This window comes from Lytechinus variegatus, chromosome 1 (genome assembly GCF_018143015.1).
Source record: "Lytechinus variegatus isolate NC3 chromosome 1, Lvar_3.0, whole genome shotgun sequence".
NCBI classification, from domain to species: domain Eukaryota; kingdom Metazoa; phylum Echinodermata; class Echinoidea; order Temnopleuroida; family Toxopneustidae; genus Lytechinus; species Lytechinus variegatus.
The window spans coordinates 75,665,332-75,687,578 of record NC_054740.1 but is presented as its reverse complement, the minus strand read 5'-3'; the positions used below and the strand labels follow the sequence as shown (position 1 = coordinate 75,687,578).

Sequence of the window (22,247 nt, the reverse complement as noted above, 5' to 3'; positions counted from 1 at the left end):
ATATTTTTTGCTTTAAAATGGTAGGTGCAAGCTTATTCAACACCAGAGAAACATATGCATGAACATTGAGCTTCTTTTTGGCTTACAATCACATGATATACCTAACTTGTATCTCTGTGTTCTCCAAAGGATTAAGATAATATCATCTTGGCTTTATGTGTAGCTCATATAACCACAGCAAGTTACTATTCACCTCACTAGGGCAGAGCAAATTAAAAACATGGATTGTTTAAATGCGCTTGCATAACTGGGGAGGTTTCATCAATATTTTTGTCTGACAAGTCAGATCTGACTATCTTTCTGGATTTTGACTGGTTGAGAACAATGTTTCTATGGTAACTGTCGGATAAAACAGGATATGTCCAATAAAACAACTGACAGGTCTTGTGATTAAACCCTCCCCTGAACTTCTTAATCTTTGATTGGAAAAGCAAGAGTCACCCAGGACTGATACATACATGATTTGTTTTAATCATCTTACCTCTTTGTTACCAGCTGCAGTGTGTTGTTCACTTCGTAGGTGCTTCTTGATTGCCACTGTAAGTATTTCCTCTAGACTTGAGAACTGAGCATCAATCTCTGTACAATATGCCTTGCTCAAGGAATCCACCAGACCCATTCCTTGAAGGACATGAAGCATATGAGGATTATGACCTCCACCAAGTACTCTAGGAGCTCTTAATCTATTTCTGTGATTGGTCTCAGGGTGGTAGGACAGTCTTGTGTTATCTGGGGTGCAGCCGTTGGGTATCCTTCCATTCTGGTGTGGATTGACTAGTGAGTGTTGTAACTTTGAATGGTTGTAACCATTCTTCAGTTCTAAGTGTGACTTGGTGCTGTTTAACCTGGTTTCAAAGCTGTGTTGAACACCATTCTCATACAGTCCATTCATGGGTGGGGATTTGATACTTCCAAGACTCATATTCTGTAACTTCTCAGGTACTTGATGAAAGTGATGATTCGAATATGGATTGCCATAACTGTTGCTGAAATTCTGATGGTTCCTTCTGACTTCTTCATCATGATGTAAGCGTGCAATCTGTTTGCGTCGGGGTAGGAGATATTGTTTCTTGTCTGATGCCATGTGATGATGGATGCCTTTATCAAAGTCATGATAAGTAGGAGTTTGATCTTCCTTCTTGATAACTGATGATAGTCTTTCATTAAGATGAGGGTGGTGTCCTGAGTAACCATGGCAATCATTCTGAATGTCTCTCTCAACCTTGATGCTTCGTTGGACACCACTCTGCAAGCCATTTAGTCCATTGTTTGGAATATAACCGTTCATTTGACTACTACAATACTGGGTAAGAAGCAAGTCCTGAATGCTTGTCTTCTTCTCATCAATATGAATGTCTTGAATACCCTTCCCAACACTAGAGCCATTCCTCCCATTGCACTCACCCCATCTACCATTGTGTTTCAGTTCGGCTCCATCAGTCTTTGAAGATGACCAGTCAGGTTTACACTGTACTCTGTCATTACTATTACTGGATTCCCTCCCCACATCTTTCATATCCTCCAAGCTGCCTTTAATGTCTGATATTGCACACTGTTGAGAATCATTGTTTGCTAGGGGCCCATCCTCACTAGCAACTATAGCTTCTTGACTTGGAGGTCGACTCAGGTCAAGAGGTTTTTCATCCCTGATAGGGATATCATCACTCTTGTTTGCAATCTCCTTCATCACCTGAGTCAGTTTCATCTTTTCTCGTTTAGACATCCTTCCAAAACGTACAGCTGGAAAGAAAACAAGATTTTTATACTGTATGAGTGCAATTTGCAAAATGAAATAAAGTGCACATATTTTATTCATAATTATTGTTACTGGGTGTCTAAAGAGGGAGTTCATCTACAAAATCAAGTTGATTAAAAAATACATTTGAGATAATACAAACAGCAATTGTAGCTCATATTATTCCCATTATCAGTGCATTAATACAAAGACTACTAAATAGGATTCAGTGAACTTGTGAAAAAAGTAAAACATGTGTGTTTCAAGACAATATTGAATAACAGGCTTGGATCAGAAGTAAAGTGAAACACAGCTCATTTAGATACATGTTCATGAAGTGAAAAAGATCTATTTCAAAACTACTATCAATGAATTCATATCTAAAATTAAGAATATCAAGTGCATACCACAGTTACATACATGTACTTTACATACCATTTTTGGACATGCCCATGAGAATGCACTTCCTTAGTCTACAAGACTGACATTGGTTTCTATTCTTACGTTGAATCACACACTTTCCTCCATTTGGGCAAGGTCTGTAGGTAAGATTGTGTTGTACAGTTCTGCGGAAGAAACCCTATGCAGAAAAAAAAGTAATGGAGATGTAAAAGGTAGATTACTGACCATTACAGCAATGTTGGTTATCATTTGGTTTAGATGGTAAATTACCACCATTATATTAGTTCTTTGCATCACATTCTTTCCTCCATAGGAGCAAGGTCTGTTAAGTTGAACAATACAGTTCTGTGGAAGAAACCCAATGAAGATAAAAACAAGCAAAGGAGAAGAGGATTATTGAGGAAGAGGTTATTGACCATAACATTTCACAGCAAAAACTGTGGTGTTAACTGGTGTACATAGAGGACCACACCAGTTATTCTACACCGGTGTTAAATTGGTGGTGTTAGTTTTACACCTATTACAACACCTTTTGTTGTTACATTTACACTCTTTGGTGTTATGTTTAATCTCTAGGATGTAATTTTAACACCTCAGGGTGTGGTCCTCTATTAACACCAATTGGTGTCAGTTTTAACACCAGTTTTTACAGTGTTGTCAGCACAATGATCCTTACATAATCATTATTATATATATCATTTTGGTAAGATATTGTTATCATTACAATTTTATACACTTCTGTTCCACACACTTTCCTCCATGATGACAGGGTCTGGACGTAAACACAGTTCTATGGAAAGTAATTATGTAAAATAACAGAAATTGCCATTTATGCATAAGGGCAGGGTTCATGGATGAGATTGCAAAGGATACTTTATATACAATTATACATTAAGCAAGCCAAACTTTCATTGAATATATAATGGTTAAACAAAATTAAAATGAATTAAAATGAGTTGAAGAAACAGAAAATTTATCCTATATTGGTGATGAATTTTCAAAGTATTCCATTTTTATTTGTAGGTCCACATATTTCTGTCCATTAGAACATGAAGGTTATACGGTAGGCCTACATTTCTTGTTTGAAGGTAGAAAGAGTTTTGGAACATACAGAGTAAACAGAGACACCGTTCTCACTACGTTCCTAAAACTAGTTTAGTGGAAACTAGTGTAACGCGTAGTGAGAATGGTCAAAGCAGAAGTGAGGACACAACCGTTCTTCGTGGAGTAATCTTCGCTCATGTTGAGCGCGCTTCTCAACACGACAAGTGTAGAATGCCTATGCTGCGGTTACAAATTTCGCACGAAATGTGTCATCCCACTGAGAGCGTTTCCATAGCAACAAGATCGCTTTATGTGAAGTGATTTTGTAAACCACTTTCATGTGATCAAGTTGGATCAAAGCAATCTTCCTAACTGGTTTCCTGAACTGGTTTCCAATAAACCAGTTTTAGAAAGCGTGATGAGAACGGTGTCACAGATGCAGTCACATGGGCTATGTTTATATCAAACTTTTATTAGCTCAAGCAAATGCTAATCTGCTGGGGGAGAGCCAAAAAACATTGCACAATATAAGAGCTGTTAACTTCTCTCGTAAAATTCTATTTCCTTTGAAACTTATATGTACATTACAGTTTTTGTGACATTTTGATCAGAATTTGGGTCTTATTTAACAGACATGCTCTGAAATTATGTTATTTTATTAACCATAAGTTTTCAAAAGAGCTACATGTTGAGCACAGCTGCACCCTGACATTATGCAGCTAATTCAGCCAAAATGGAACTGGCCCATTACGACAGTAAATTATGATTAATTATCAAAATCATATCACTAAAATTAGGTTAACATTCGTTTTCTGAAAAAACACCATGAAATACTCCATACTTAGACTGAAAAACGGCAAGTCTCATGCTGCTCTAAAATACCTTATCACCAAAAAATATTTTAAATGTTTTCTAAATATTTTTCTAATATTCTTGTACATTTTCACTGAGAAGGGTCAAACAATTTTGCTGCAAAAGGAATAATCCCCAAATGGACCCTTAATCAATAAAAGATATTATCTTTACCCAGGCTGATACCCAAGGTAAATTTCAAAAGGGGGTAGAAATTATTGCTTCAGCCTTGTACATTTAGGACAAAGTTATTTTAAAGAAATTCTTGTCCAAACCACAGCCAAAACAGAACAAAGCAATCCTAATCCAATATTCCATGTAAAATATTATTAGCTGGATGGTTGCATTTCAAAAGTAGGAAGCTCTTTTTAAAAGAAAAAAAATGACCCCTATTTTCTCAATTTCTCAGAGATGTTTTTGTGAGAAAATTGACCTTTTTGATGTAAAAGAAATAATGAAAAGTGGTTGAAATAACAGAGTAATGGTAGAGATAATTACAAAACAGCCTGCATGAGAGGACATGAATGAGAGGGATATTGTTTTGGTCACTCCCTGGTCAGCTTGCCCCCCTATGACCTACTGACCACAACAAGTCTTTGGGTCAAGGATAGTCTAATCAGGAAATTGAAATGGGATAGTAAGCCTTTCATTCACTTTCATGGGACAAATTTAGCTTACCATGTTAGAATTAGCCACAAGCAACCCTCTTCAATAAACACATACGATAGGCCAACATAATTTTGTAATCATATGATATATGCTTATAAAGGACTTCATAGATGCCATATAGGCCCTACATAAATATGAATGAATTAAAAGATGAATCAAAATTATGTATCTCAGTGATGAAGAAAAAAAAATCATGGGTCAAGGTTCATGAAATTCTTCATATTGGACAGCACTCTAATTTCTAACACTTTCTTTATTCAAAATATGCATGTACTTAGTCCATCCAAACTGACCAGCTGTGTGTTGGGTCAAGGCTGATGAACGCTAAGCATTATGCTTTCATTTCTATATTTCAATTGTGAGTGATTGTAAGCTAAATTACCTCCTGTGGGAAAATATAATTCAGAACTTTTATGCAAAATAATTTAAAAGTTTCATTCCATGTCATTGTGTGAATTTGTGGCAAGCAGCTGGATACGGCCCTCTGAATTGTCATATAAATTCTAAATTCCTCAAAGAATCCCCATAAAGACAATCATCAAAATTTCTCTTCAAAATTTTGAAGAAAAAAATATCAATAATTCCTTTCTTGGGGAGAGTCTCTCTGACATGAAACAAAGGCCATATTCTGGTGAATTCTGTTGATGTTTTTTTTTCTAAATAAGCATTGGCTACTGGACTACTGGGCTAAAAGGTTGGTGAAGTGCTGACCCTTTTCGAAATAGCAGAGTAAAAGAAAAAAAAATGCATCTCCAATGTTGTTTGAAGCTCCCAGAAAAATAACAAATCACAAAAGTTTAAACACATCTGTCTTCACAAATGACCTTTTCTCTTGCAAAGTTGACTTGAAATACCAACTGGCGTTGTTGACTAAAATTATGCAATAAACAATGGTAATACATTGCGGTTTGTTATAGCTGTTGTGAGTTAGAAACCAAGGTCTACAAACAACAAATAACAGAGAGGAAAAATAAATTACTTGCACTGCAAACTGGAAAATGGAAATTGTTTAGCCAAAATATGTGCAGTACAATGAAAAGTGAACAAATTCAGACCTTTTAAATTGTAATGCATGTTAAACATCCAGTCCATCCTTCCAAAAATGTTGAATTGAATATAAATTTGACAGGAAATTCAAACAGGCTTTACACTAAAATTTTCATCAGAACTGGATGTTTTGATTGTGATGACATTTTAATTTTTTTATTATTTTCACAAAACAGTGATATTTTACACATCACGGGGAGATGTAAATATATTGTTTGCATATGATTATGAGAGAAGCAATAATGTTACACATCTAAAATATAAAATATTTCCTAATTTTTCCTTTGTTATTGTGAAACTTATTGACCCAATTTCCACAAAGGTGGTTTTGAAAACCATCGGTTGAACCCATGGTTTATGCAAATTTCCTATTACGATTAATTACTGCGTATATTTGAAGTGTCTAATGCCGATGCACACTTTTGTCACAGTGCGCCAAATTGATGCCTGTTGCCATGGTTAAGAACGCTATTTTATTCATGATTCCACTGTTTGAAAGAGTGGAGTGGACTCATTCATTCAAAACAGTGGACTCATGAGTAAAATAGTGTTCTTAACCATGGCAACAGGCATCAATTTGGCGCACTGTGACAAAAGCGCGCATCAGCATTGGATACTTCAACATATGTTTTTCAAAACGACCTTTGTGATTTTGGGCCATTGTTGTTAAGCTATCACTTGTTAGTTGATTGGTGAAGAATTTCTTATCCCCAAAGCTATAAAAATTGAAATACAAAGGAAAATAATGAGTGTGACATCAATGGTTCACACAGTTGAATACAGGCCAGGTTGTGCATTTGTCCTAATTATTGTAGAGAAATATAAGTGATTTTTTAAAGTCATTACTTAATATTTTACATCCAATTCTAATGAAATTTTCATTATTAACCAAATACAACTTCTTGACATATCACAATGGATTTATCATTATAGACCCGCAATGACAATGAAAACAAATCCCTTGTGTCTGTCCACACAGTCTTGAAATGGTTTTTTAAGTGTCTGATTGTATAGACTATTGTCTGGATGTCTAGTGGACATGTCTGTCTTCTACTAGGTTAGCTGCTATTCTTAGCCCAATCATTGGGTCAAGGTAATGTCTTGGTCAATCTACCTGGTCTGGCAGACTGGCTTGCAAGATTTGACCACTGGCTAACCTTCTCATTTAAAGGGGGAGTTCACCCTGACAAAAAGTTTATCATACAAATTGCAAAAAAAAAAATAAAATAAAAGAAACATTGTCAAAGGTTTGACAATCCATCAAAGAATAAAAAAAGTTATTAGAAATTTTATTACTTGAGTTGTGACATCATAATCATGCAAGCCGCTTTCTAACATATTGTTTGCTTAAAAAATCATTGAAATATAATTTTCTCAGAAAATCAAAACGTTTTAGACTACATTCAGTATATCAATATACAAATCATTATACACATAATTATACAACTGCTCCTTAAAAGAAACTTTGAAAAAATCATCATAAACCATTAGAAATTGAATTCATGATGCATTTTATATCATATTGTATGTGGGGCGGCTGCTCGTTTATGAAGGCCTATATAAAAAAAAAATTAAATTCTAATAACTTTCAATCTTACATGTACATTTTCCTCAGATCTTCACCAATGTTTTTTATTATTATTTTGTCTGCTATTTTTACAACACACTGTTCATCAGGATGAACTAGGGCTGCTTTGTTTATGCGAATGACTACTGGCGTTATGGGTGTTTATTAAGCTTCGATCATAACCTACACGTACCACTTAGGTCTGTGGTTCAAACTTCAATCAAAACCCTTCCAGCCCTGGAAACATGGTTTTCAAAGACATTTAATCTCATCAATTTTTTATCTGTCACAAAAATTAAAAAGTCATTCAAAACTTACGAAACAATGAAAAGGGTGCGTTTCAAAAGGCAATGACAATCCCGGTACGAAATCTAAATGAGTATACTGGTCATCAATAAAAGGTCAAACAGAAATATCATAAATATCATATCATAATCTAAAAAACAGCCTACAGGTCTGTGGTCTGGGGTTCAGGTGGTGAAAAAATCTTACCCGTCAGTAAAAATAGCCAATTAAATAGCCAATAGTTATCAAAAGGAAAATTGCAATAGTCGACTTTGTTTCTGGGCATCTCAATCCCGGGCTCAATCCATGTCAAACTTTCTATCATCAGATTGGACGGGGTTTTTTTCTCTCCAAAGTAACAGTAATTAAACAAAAATGGTCAATGAGATCGGGGCAAGAGCTGACATTAACCACCCCCCCCCCCTTGATGAAACCATAGGTTTCCATTTTTTCAACTTCATTTTTTTTTCTTATTTTTGCCTTTTTTGGTATTTTTTCCTGGGCAATAAAATTGGCACTAGGGCATGTGATCCCTTCCCTAATTGTGTATATGGGCGTACACCACTGCTAATGATGCACTATAGAACATTTTTTCTGACAACAGGCTTCAAAACCTGAAATTTTCAAGTATGAAAGTAATTATGACGTTTCAAGTGCTTTGTTGTTTTTTCTCATAAACAAAACAGATCTTTATATCTATCTTTAAGATCTTGTGTCTTTGATGAAAACAATGAAGAGGGTTCAAATGTCAAATGAAGTCAGTTACTTTACTTTTTTCCATTTTTGGGGCAATAATACTACTTTATAACAAAAAAATGTTTCTATTCATGCTTAAATTACCTTTCAGTTTCAGTAGCTAGTGTCAGTTTTTGTTAGTAATGTCTTTCTATTTCTTTGAACAAAACTAAATTGCTTATTGCTTCTTGTTGTTAAGTACTTAGTTCCAAAATTTCATCAAAAGAGAACAAGAATCCATCCAATTAAATCTGGTCCATTGAGTAGCAACAAATAAGAATAACAATAATAATAATATCAATAATAACTCTAATTTGCCCAGGGTAGTCACTTCAGCTGTTAGCTGATCTTATACAAATATCCCTCCCCCTTTCTAATATGTCAAGCAAAGGCTGAAGGTATCATTTCTTTAACGTTTTTTTGGTCCGACTTGGCTTGGGGTGTCAAAACCAACAATCTCCCAATCTTATTTGAGAGAGCATGTTTCACACAATTAAAATTGTTAATAATAATCACTATTTCATTTTTTTCTGACCGCAGGCTTCAAAACCTAAAATTTCTAAGTACAGAAGTAAACATGACTATTCAAGTGTTTTTTTTTTCATAAACAGATGTTTACATCTATCTTGTGTGTCTTTGATGAAAACAATGAATAGGGTTCAAATGTCACATGAAGACAGTTACATGTACTTTACTTCTTTCAATTTTTTGGGCAATAATATTACTTTATAACAAAAAAAATGTTTCTATTCATGCTTAAATTACCTTTCAGTTTCAGTAGCTAGTGTCAGTTTTTGTTATTAATGACTTATTATTTCCTTGAACAAAACATACAAACTTGCTAATTGCTTCTTGTTGTTAAGTACTTTTTTCCAAAATTTCATCAAAAAAGAACAAGAATCCATCCAATTAAATCTGGTCCATTGAGTAGTAACAAATAATAATAACAATTTAATATCAATAATAACTCTAATTTGCCCAGGGTAGTCACTTCAGCTGTTAGCTGATCTTATACAAATATCCCTCCCCCTTTCTAATATTTCAAGCAAGGCTGGGGAGCGTTTCATGAAAGAACTTGTCAGATGTTTTATCCGACAAGTACTGTTTAATCTGACAGTTACTATGGTAACAGTGCCTCTCATCCAATCATTATGAAGGAAAGTTGTCAGACCTGACAACTTGTCGGACGAAAATGTTGATGAAACACTCCCCTGAAAGTATAATTTCTTTAATGTTTTTTTTTTTTGGTCTGATTTGGCTGGGGGTGTCAAGACCAACAACCTCCCAATCATGAGACAGGTATACTGGGTTTAAATTTTGTTGTCACAATTTCTTCATACTGTACATAATTAATATATGGACTATGGACTATCATTTTTCTACCATTAAAATCTAGAGTTTTTGTACTTAGCAAAAAAAAAGATGAAATAGCATCTCCATCTCATTTAGGCCTAGATCTAAATCTTCTGAATCCCCAAGAAGTGCTTAATCCACTGATGGGGTTACCCTGGGTTAATAAAACCAAATACAAAAAAAAGCAAAACTTAACTGCACAAAATCTCGATTGTAAGTAGTAGGCCTATCTGTATGGGTAAATTAATAATAACAACGTGCCTCGGAATAGAACATTTCTAGATAGATGGCGCTATATAAATGCCTATTATTATCATTATCATCATCATCATCATCATCATCACTATTATCATTATTATCATTATTAATTATTATTGTTATGGTTATATATTAAAAACTTTTGTATGGTATTTCGTATCCCTAATGCTCAAGAGTATGCTATCACACCTGTTCGTTTTGTTTTTCAAATTCAAATTACTATGTCTTATCTTCCATTTCTTGTGGGCTTCCATATCTTTGCTAATTGATGGAAGGTACCTCAGAATAAAAAGCATTACAAAAAATGTCTGCAAAACTTTGCCATTCTTAGAAAAGAACATTATCTGTTTCGAATGTCGAACACTTTCATTGAATTGACTGTATACATATCAATCATTCTATTTGAACTTTCAACAGATTAAACATCGGATCTTTCTCTGTTGGTCTCTCTGTCTGTTCCAAATTTATGTGAGACAATGGATGCACTCCTTTTACACATTGCCTTTATCCACAGCCCATCCATCTATCAAGCCACTACTGCGGTTTATTGTAACACTGTCGAGTCGACCACCGCTACAGATGAACTAGTTCACGTGAGCTCATTTCAAACATTCATAGGACCATTAACCTAAATGACCAGGGAAGCATGATGACGTCCCAGCTTGCTCAAATCTACACTCATTTGCATTCTAGAAACATGATTAGCTACACCCAGATGATATTGACACCATCGCAAAATAAAAGATATACACCAGACTCTGAACCCAAGAGCATCACTCTGAAAATGACTGACACCAAAACCTAAAGATGGATCCATCGACACCAAAGTCTACAGATTTGCAATCTGAAAATACTTAAAGTACATGTACCAGAATCAGAAATCTATGTTACTTAATCTAATTTCCACCCCCAAAAAATCAATACTATGGTATTTAAAATTCTGGATTAATAATTATTATTTTATGTCCTTTATCATTATTTAGCAAAAGAATTGTTTCATATTAATTGGAAAATACTACAAGGAAGCTGCTTGTAGAAGAAAATAAATTCTATTAACCTTTTCCTTTTAAATGTGACTTAATTCTTCATATTTTTTCCATTGACAAATCAATTTCTGATTAAAGAAAAATGATAACAACATACGACTCTGTCATTCCAGTTACAAATACCCTTTATGACTTAATATTACTAGGCATAAAATTGAAAGCTAATGTGCCAAAGAAATAGGTTAAATGTCTTTTCAAAGTAAAGAGAATATACAGCAAATAAAGCTATCAAAACCCCCAAATACACCATCAATGACAGGATACTCTGTAGCAAGAGAAACAAAAGAGAAAGCCAGGAATGATTCTTTAAAGAAAGCAATGTTATATAGTGAAGTGCATGACCAAACTCATTTTCATCTATCAGATAGAAAAAGAGGGTTAATAGCAAAGTATGACTAAGTGGATAATACAACCAATTTGAAAAAATAGAGCAGGGACAAAACATTACGTGATTATTCAATTCCGTATCACAGAAAAAAATAGAGCAAAAATTGTGGCTATTAAGCACTTTCAATTTAGTCCATTCAAGAATGGCACTCAAGCATACAATGACTACCAACCCCAGTTTGCAAGAGGAGTCAAGAGAAGAGGGGGGGGGAGAATGTATGAGAGAGAATAAAAAAGATAACATGGCATGTTGTCGCTGAACTAGTTCATGACCTAGATATCCCAGTTTTATTTTCTCAAAAAGATCTGACATTCAAATCATTTCCGATAATAGTAACCTAGATATTATTTCCTTCTACTCCCTTACTTTTTTTAAAGAGGAGATCTGTGGCGAGCGATGGATGCAACCAGCACATGGACATTTTTTTTCCCCTTTCTTTCTACTTCTTATTCTCTTTCAATCGTTCATGTTGCGTAGTTGATTCTCTCATGTGAGGGGTTTAATTCTCCTGGGTCAAGTATGTCACGCAAGTATGTTGATCGTGGCTCTTTAATCTTGGCGTGGTGCTCAGCTTGCCAGCTGGGCTCAAAACTAGGGGAAGGTTTGTGGTAGCAAGTGAATAGTGGTGGTACAGACAGAAACAAGATGGGTAGCATAATGTAGCAAGCGTGGTAGTTGGTATTGGTGAAGTTGGTATTGGCAAGGGGAGCAAAACACAATTCTAGTGAGAACGGAAAAGAGGATGAATTTGGGGAAAAAGAAACAGCTGCAGTGACACACAGGTGACATGCATGTATGGTCTAGTGGTTACAACACTCGACTATCAATCAGAGGGACGTAGGTTCGAATCCCAGCCATGGGGTAGGATTTTCCTTCAGCAAGAAATTTACCCACATTGTGCTGCACTCGACCCAGGTGAGGTGAACAGCACCTACATGGCGGCTCAGTTACAGCCAGGGTAATAATACGATACCAAGTATCAAGCGCAATATTAGAGTATATGCAATTATAGTAGCTGTGCTATATAAATGGACTATAATTATTATTATATATGGTGAAGATTGATAGGTGTTAACTAATTGTGGTATAGATGGTGATGAATGGTAGAAACACAGAGTAAAAATCTTGGACCTATTAGGTGGTTTCAGACCGCCTCGAAGTTCGCCAGTTCCAGGTATTCTCTGATCGGGAAATTTACCCCGATCAGAAAATACCAGATACTTTGGCAATGTGAAAGCAAACTACGCGTAATTTCCCCGAAAAAAAATACCCGCTAAATAGTAGGTACTTGGCGAAATTACGAGAACTTTCGCGGGGATTTTTCAAAGGTCGCAGGTATTTTGGCAATGTGAAAGCAAATTACGGGACCTTTTAGCCCAGCGTGTCGTTGGGCGCGGCGGCGTGGGTGGCTGCTGGGCTAGTGATTTTGAATCTCGCGCCTTGCCTGCTTATCAGACCATACTGCACATGCTTGTAACTTCGGGAACTTATCCCAAAGGATGTGTTTCGGGGCGGTGTGAATGCAGGAATAATTAACGGGTATTTTTTAGCCTTAAAAAGTTCTCGTAATTTAACAGGGATTCTTGTGATCGAGGCGGTTTGAAACCACCTATTGATAGGTCCATGGTAAAAATACTTGTTAGTTGTTCAATAAAAAGGTAGTAGTGATTACCATTATCAAAACAGCAGGGTGGCAACACATGTATGTTGTGGCAGGAGTGGAAAAAAGGAGAGGTGAATATTTCTTCTACAATAAATATTGTATTCAGCTAATAGCAATTAACCGAGGCTCTTTGCCCGCTCTTTGCGGCCTATTTTGTAGGCAAGTTGTACCACATCCTTTCATTTGTGTACTGGTTATTTTAAGATGTTGGTGTATAGGTTTCACACATGTTGTGGTACGTGGACCTGGAACTTTGATGACCTCCTATTTTATATTTCCATTTCTGTTATCTATAGATACTAAGATTTCGTCAGCAGAGGCTGCTAAACCCTGCTCAGAAGACCCTGTTGTGAAAGATATCCATTTGAAAGTGGTGGAGCAACTGTAAAGCAGGCAAGCTGGCTACTCGGTGGCATCCACAGTGCTGGCCTACGCTAGCTGCGCACCAGCCACATATGTACCAATACAAAAGTGAGTTAGTGCAGTTAACAAATATAAATTTACTAAGATATTTTCACTCTACCCGATAGATCATACAGTGTAGTTCCCAAGATCCCATATTTTACAACTAATGGTCGATTCCTTAGAACCCCCCCATTACAAGGATCTGTGAGGCACACCCCCATCAAAATATAATTTTTTAGTGTTTCCATGGCGAGTTGTTTCAAATGAAATAGTGCAACTGAATTTTCTATAACCCTAATTCTAAATTTAAACAGATAATGCAATGCATGATATAACCATTAGCAACAATATTTTAATCTACAACGATCATATTTCAACTTTAGCTAATGCCAAATGAAATGATTGAGAATTTGATAAAAATTGGAACTTCATATTCCCATCATCATAAAATCATCTGTATCTATAATAACAGGCAGCTTTATGAAACAGCCCAAGTGATATAAAAGGTAATAGAAGTACACTTGTCCTTAAGTAAAGTGATCGTAGGGTAAAAAGAAGAAAATGGTGTTACTGGATAATTTAAGTTGGTAATACTTCTGAGCAGGAACAAAAATTTCACGCATTAAGATAGAGAAAAATATGTATCGAAGTAACGACAATCAAGAAAAGTACAAATATTTATAAATTTCATTATTGCCCAGTCCAATAAAATTACAGATGACCCTATTTTTATTACCGTCCTAAAACTATTTTTCTGGAAATTATAGTTTAGTAGAAACTAGTTTAACGTGTAATAAGAACGCTCGAAACCGTCTTGGAAGCGATCGGAAAACGACCTAGCTATGCAAATTTCAAGATCGCTTTGCCTCGTTAAACTGGTTTCAGCTAAGGACACAACCATTCATCAGGAAGCAACCTTCGCACATTAAGAGCATGCTCCACACACTGGGTGTATAGAATGTATATGCTGCTGATTCAAATTTCTCATGAAACATGTCCCTCTACTGAGAGCATTCCCATAGCAACAAGACCGATTTACAAGAAGTTCTTTTGAAAACCACTTTTGGGTGATCAGATGGGAACGCTAGCAAAGCAATCTTCCAAACTGGTTTCCTGAACCAGTTTCCAGTGAACTAGTTTTAGGATAGTAATGAGAACAGTTTCTACGTCAAGCCATGGATGTACTAAACTCACGGTTCCCTTCTGGTCAAGCCATTGGTTACATGGAAATCATACAAGGATTCTTCTTGATTGGGTGGGTGGGGCTGGGGGGGGGAGCAAGATGAAACGGTAATGTTACATTTGTTCTCCACTTACTCATATAGGGTTTACAGAGTTAAACACCCATACATCTTGTTTTTGTACATGTATGTACTCTTTTTTCATCCTTTTTATCCCTCTTTTATATCCCCCTCTTCTCATTTTTTCACTACTTGAAAAATCATAGGAGCAGGGATAGCCTCCCCCCCCCCCCCACAGCCATTGAGTCAAACAGGTAACATGTGTTGGGTGAGATGTGCTAGCAATGCAAAAAAAGTTTTTCAAGAGATCATTTCTATCACATTTTTCTTGGGGTTTTAACTATATGCTCACTGAATAAATTAGAGATAGAGAAGGGGGATTAGAGTAATACATCAAATGTGATGCAATTAATATTTACAACAAGTGCGTAACAAAGCTACAAGAAAATAATATGAAGAATTGGAAAATGCCCCAAGCCTTTGAGCTGCAATATCCAGGGTTCAGATCTCCTAAAGCAATGACAGTCCATGAATTTACAAAGCAGCACAATCCACAAAATTTGTACCCTAAGTAAAGTAGAATTTTATACCCTTTTCATAAACCCATCCTCCAATTAGCTGCCTAAGAGTAATGCGGATAATTCAATAAAAATTGCGTTCACAAACTCCGAAAATAATCCGCACTATTTTTACGAGTGCCAGTCCTGAAAAAGGTGGATAATCGTCATGACAACTAGACACGCCCACTCCGATGCGGTGGTGTTGGAAAAGGGGTGACCTTGTGACCGCACCATGGCAATTATCCGCATTATTTGGAAATGCGTTCATAAACTCAAAATCTTATCCCGATGCTGCTATTATGCGGATAATAGCAGCATCAAAATAATGCAGATAACTCTGGTCCTCCTCCGATTTTACGACCAAATTATGCTGCTATTAGCCGCATAATTGGGTTTATGAAAGGGGTATTAGTTATTAACAATTTCATCAATCTCTTAGTCTAATCACGGTCTTCCATTTTAGGAAATTTCAGAATTTAATACCCTCTGAATAGGAAAATGAACACCATCCAGGAAAAAATCAGAATAAAATACGTTAATAACCACTTCTGAAGTATATTCATAAGCTGACGCAAAAAATTCAAGATATAGTTTTCATTTCTAACTTATATTTTATGTAAAGCAGGCCACTTGGCTTGAATGTGACAACCATGCCTTTTAAAGAAAACGTGAATAAATAAATATATAATAAATATGTGTGTGTGTATATGTATTCTGAGGGAGTTTACTTTAAAAAGTGACAAATAGTACAGAGAGAGGTTACTAAATCTAATTTGAAATTCATCTTTTCACAAAATCCACAATGAAAACTGATAAATTGTCACTTTTTGAAAGGTTGCGAATGATCACAGAATGATTAATAGCTAAATGTTATAGTTCACCTTATCATCACCAAAGGTATAGATGGTCTGTAATAACAAACATATCTTATGTGTTCATATAAGAAGTTGCTTATCATCTATTGTACTGTTTATATGATATATTAACGATCAGGATGTGCATGAAGTATTAATATAGTACAATCAGATGGAATGATAGTCTTCTTGGATGGACGCCACCAACGCCAAGGGGGGCGGGGCAGATTATATCAAGGGGGTGGGGTGAAGGGCCAAGAGCTAGCGTGGAGAGGAAATATTCTTGCGATAAAAAAGTGGGCCGTTGACCCAGTTTTGATTTCCTGGGTAAACAATGAAAACTAAGAAACCTGGTTAATCGGTAATAATTTTGTTTTCATGCCCCAATTTTCATTCCATAAAAAAATCAGCACAAAATATGATGTCATATCCAATTTTTGCATCTGACTTGTTAACTCAAAAGTTCTTTTTTTTTGTTAACTCAAAAAGTTGCTACAATAAAACTTGTTTCTTTGTAATAGCACAAGAATGGTCACCTCATACTTAAGTAAAAGGGCAAGGTCTATATAAGTGGGATACAAACTAAGATATTGAGATAAATCTTAATAGAAACACCAGAAAAATATAACTAGACCACCAGGGAAAGAGAACCATATCCAAGCAGGTATGAGCATGATTATCACCTTTTCATAGACTATCATTTACATGTACATTGGAACAAAGAAAATTTAGTTTCTTACAAAGCTGACCCTCCCCTTTGGGGGGTTTGTTTGCAGAATTATATCTTAATTGCCCACGACACTCTCATCACCTTCCTATTCAAAAAGCAATTTGGGGTTAACTTTTTTCTTGAAATCATTAAAATGGCAATTTTTAGAATTACTTAATGATCTTACCTTACATCCTTCGCATGAATGAACTCCATAGTGGAACCCTGATGCTTTATCTCCACATACTTGACACAAGATGTTCATGTCTTTATCAAAATCTAGTAAGGAAAAATAAATAAATAGATAGATAATTAAACAGAATGCATCATCAAAGTTTCATTTTATTGGTCACTAAAAAAACTCTTTATGAATCTAATTATTCATTGTTTTTTCAATGTTTCCTATTGCTCATGAACATTAGGCACTGTTTAATATTAATTGTTTATTTTGTTTTTCTAACCAGAAATAATCAAGGCATGTATTATCATTCATAAATAAGGACATTATTTATTCCATAATTCACTTGTTATTGGGCTAACTTTATATTTAAAAGAAAGTGTGCAGACTGGAATTTTCATATGGTTTAGCAAAATACAAACCGACAGTGACAGCCCAAGATAAAGATATTTGCATATGAAGACATTTGTTGTTGTCAAACATGGTTTATTTAAGGAAATATTGCTACAATATATTCACAACTGGCCATTTTCGGACAGATTTGTAGCTAGACAGCTCTTTCATAGAAAAAAGACAATGACATCATGAGAACCTCTAAAATTGGCCAGCCTTCTCAAAATCATGTCTCCATTTTTTGAGTAGTGCTTATTAAATCACTCCTTATCTTCATTCACCAGCCAACCATATGAGCAATCAGAAATCACTCAATCATGTTAAATGGAATGTTCTAATTTCACGTATTTTCCCCCTTCCCAGATTGCCATTCTGCCCTTTCGTGGAGCAAATCTACCTTATTTAGGTCTGGCCTACTTTTACCCATTTTGTGGTCTGCACGTAATTTTCCTAATTTAATTTCAGTAGCGTTTCTCCTTTTGTTTTCATTGGCTGGGAGAGGAAAGTCATTGTGCACCTGAGGCATGGACAATTTATGAATTGTAACAAAGTTGAAATTATACTATGTAACTATCTCATCAAAAACAGAAAGAATGGAAGAAATAGAGCGAGACAAACATTGGCTAATTGAATGCATTGGATAACATGTTCATAAAATCAAATGGTGCTCTAATTTCTGTTTCATTAGAATTGTAATTAGAGCAATCTGTGTTTAAAGAACAGAAACAGGAAACAAGATGCCGGGAAAAAAAATGAAATTCAGTAGTTTTAAAATGATACTTCAATTTCTTCCAGTGATAGTTTCTCTTGTTTTTCAGACTGTACACAAAATATAATTAACTGCGAAAGAAAAGATAAACATATTAACAAGAAAAGAACTATAATGTACAGAGAAACTGGGGGAGGATGGGTAGGAAAGAGACAAAGGGAGATACTCACATTAAGAAATGAAAAAATGGAATGATGGAGAGAAAGGGAGAGAAGATGATCGAAAAAAATATGGCTCCCCTCTTAAAAAACCCCAGATGTTCAGACAGGCGTTGATCCGAATATGTCCGAAAAAATGACAAGCCCCCCCCCAAAAAAGAAAGAGGGTACTTGCTCATTTTGGGGTAGCACAATAAAGGCAATCTATAGAATGCAGCAGCATATATTCCAATTTCAAGGGTGCGCCCCCACCTCCCGCCACCCCCTCTCCCAGATCTATGCCTGTCAAAAGTTCACTGACAGAACCTAAGATATAATAGCTATACAGGGGCGAATCCAGGATTTTCAAAAGGAAGGCACATTTTCTGAGGAATAATTTGACAAGGAAAAAAAAAGGTTTTTAACCAAAAATCAAGGACATTTTGTCCATGAAAAAGTTTGACAAGCAAATAATAGTAAAGAGTCTTCACTTTCAAAAGGGGAGGGGGGCACACTTCTATTTTAACAGCATTTTTACATTAAAATTTTCAATTGTGCATCTCAAAAGGGGGGGGGGGCATGGGCTGGCTTTGCCCCTCCTGGATCCAACAGTGTAGTTATATTTCAGAAAGAGGGGGAATGAATTTACAGATCTATACTAAGGTATTGAAGAAAGATGACAGACACAAATATTGCTAATTGCATTGAAGGTTCTAAAAGGTATGATTCCCAAGAAGATATCTAAATATAGACAAGATCCTCTCCTTTTCAAGGAGCAGTATTCAAGATGACGGAAACCAAGAAGCCAAGATATTCATTTCAAGAAAATAGGTCAGCTTAAACCACACAGACGACCACACACATACATCCTATTCCCCTTCTATCTACCTAACCTATATAACGAGATGGGTTGTATACATATCTATATTCGAGTGTCATCTATGCTCAGATGTCTTCAAAATATTGTTATGTTGTAAATGTCAACTCCGATCACCCTATTTATACTTGGTACTATACCTCAGTCCATAATTCTAAAGTTTCTTTGTTTGTTTGTTTGTCTGTCTGTCTGTCCTCTTCTTTGACTTTTGCCTTCATTGTACAAGTCTTTCAGATAATCATATGATTATTAATAAGTGGACAAGGCATCCATTATACTAAAGAGCAGTGTCTGCCAGTCATGTCATGGAAACCCCCAAAAATATCCTTAACCATTTGAGCTTGGAAGCTCTGGCTACTGAATGTTTTACAATTACATGAGAATTTCAATGTCGCACATTCTGAAACATTTAATTTTTCACAAAATGACATATATTGTCCGCCACTGGTGGCGATGGGGGGGGGGGCAACCACCACCCCCTTGATTTTAATTTTTTTTTACAGAAGTCTATGGACCAAAAATCTCACAAATTTGCCGTCTGTGTTGCCAACCCACACAGATCTTCTGCACACATTTAACTGCAGAAATCTATAACTTTGTGAAAAATATAATTCATTTTTATGGCATGATATTATGCTATTATTAAAAAAATTCAAATCAAAATAACACATATATATATATATATCTTCCAAAATTTCTGTCAGTTTGTGAAATGAGGAATGGTATAATGCATGTATGCAGATAAGCATGACCAGGGCTCCGTAACACAAAGATTAGCGATCAATCGCTAAATGAACTGACCAATCAAGGTCAATGTTCCACGCCCATTTGTCGCAAAATACTGACTAGGGACCAATCAGAAGTGTTCTTTCATATTTGCAATTCATCGCAAACCTTTGTGTTACGGAGCCCAGGATAATCATACAGAAAGAGGCTGTTCTCACTATGCTCCTAAACTAGTTTAGTGGAAACTAGTTTAATGTGTAGTGAGAATGGTCGAAGACCACCTCGCTATGTAGTTTTTATGATCGCTTTGCCTCGTTAAACTGGTTTTAGCGTAAGTGAGGACACAACTGTTCTTCAGGAAGCGATCTTCGCACATTTTAAGAGTGCTTCTCCACACAACAGGTGTAGAATGACCATGCTGCGGTTTCGAATTTTGCGCGAAATGTGTCACCCCACCGAGAGCGTTTCCATAGCAACAAGTGCACTTTACGTGAAGTGATTTTGAAAACCACTTTCGTGTGATCAAGTGGGAACGCTAGCAAAGCGATCTTCCAAACTAGTTTCCTGAATCGGCTTCCAGTAAACTAGTTTTAGAAAGCATAATGAGAACGGCCTCAAAGATTAATCTGGATCCCCTTCAATTTATAATAACATAAGGTGGTTTCAGACTGCCTCGAAGTTCGACAGTTCCAGGTATTTTCTGATCGGGAAATTTAACCGATCAGAAAATACCAGGTAATATTGGCAATGTGAAAGCAAATTACGTGTAATATCCCCAAAAGAAAATACCCACTAAATAGTAGGTACTTGGAAAAATTACGATAACTTTCGCGGGGATTTTTCAAAGGTCGCAGGTATTTTGGCAATGTGAAAGCAATTTATGGGAACTTTAAGCCCAGCGTGTCGTTGGGCGCGGGCGCCGTGGGTGGCTGATGGGCTAGTGCTTTTGAATCTTGCGCCTTGCCTGCCTATCAGACCATACTGCGCATGCTCCTAACTTCAGGAATTTATCCCGAAGGATATGCTTCTGGGCGGTGTGAATGCAGAAATAATGGGTATTTTTTTAACCTAAAAAAGTTCTCGTAATTTAACAGGGATTCTTATGAACGAGGCGGTTTGAAACCACCTATCGTTTTATTTCAATAACAGCAGTCATAACATCTATGAGACCGAGACATTACATTCCATCCCTACAGGTATTCAAGTGTGCTGCAAGCTACGCTAAAAAAAAAATCGCTTACATGACAATTACCCACTTATTAAGCTATCAACTTGCTAGTCCCTATACATGTAGATAGCAGCCAGCTACCAGCTAGCTTAGAACTTGTGTGAGGACAAATTATACCCTAGGTCCAACCTGGGTGGAGAGTGGCAAATGTAGAGAAATGTCTTGTAAAATGGGATTGGATTTGAATTTTCTACACTAGAGTCTGTTGATTTATCAACTATATTTCAAGCCACAACGTTTACATGTACGCCTATAAAATCACCACTACTGATAAGAGGTATAGAAAAATATGATAACAGTCTTCAGTAAGAACGAGAGTAAACAGAGCAAGCGAGGATCGTTGATAGACTATCATTACAAAACTAAGGGTTCTCCTCTTCAAGTAATACAACTCTCACATCACTCCTCTTTATATAGAGCATGCAATGTGAACCTCTTCAACTGTCACAATTGTCAGGATTTCAAGCGATGATTCTCGTTTCATCATTCATTTCTGATTTGTCTTTCAACATCAAGACTCCAAATACAGCAAAGTGATCAGTTTCATGATGGCATTCCTTAGATGTATATTATATGAGTCTTGTTGCAAGAGTCATCAAAGAAAAAATTAATGATATTTGAAAACCTATAATTACATATTCACATAATCAAAAAGACCACAGTTTTTCTCATTGTACTATGTCATTGAACCCAAATAATGTTAATTCTGGAATCAAATAAGAACTAGAATGAATTATTAGATTACTTAAATAAAATAATATATAATCCTGGATAAAATGATTATAACGCATCCAGCAATGACTCCCATTGTATATACAGGTATATCATCTTGATTTTGAAGAAATTAATAAAATGGGAATATTTTCACTGACAAAGAGGAAGAATGATGCACATCAAATGTGAGTCGTGTACACCATGTTTGCTTTCTTAGTATAATATTACATGGGAAATTAATTTAGGTTGGGAGGTAAATGAAAAAGGCAATTTGCATCATGGATCTGATTTCAATCAAGTTTTTGTTTTTGATGCATGCTAAGTGGTTCCATCATCGATGGCGCACGCATTGAGAAAGCGATCCCTTCAAATAGGTTGCATCCACACCAGCATTTATCACAAAGATGTTGAT

General features: G+C 35.8%; 1 protein-coding gene across 2 annotated transcripts in view; it reads right to left on the bottom strand.

Moving 5' to 3' along the window:
- LOC121423207 overlaps positions 1-22,247 on the bottom strand; it is a 49,690-nt gene that overhangs the window by 3,582 nt on the left and 23,861 nt on the right. For both annotated transcript variants that reach the window (XM_041618536.1, XM_041618530.1), the window contains exons 3-5: positions 17,001-17,092; positions 2,171-2,315; positions 482-1,740 (exon numbers count right to left, since the gene is read on the bottom strand). In XM_041618536.1, the coding sequence (XP_041474470.1) occupies positions 482-1,740; positions 2,171-2,315; positions 17,001-17,092 (1,496 nt within the window). The remainder of the gene's footprint in view (positions 1-481; positions 1,741-2,170; positions 2,316-17,000; positions 17,093-22,247) is intronic.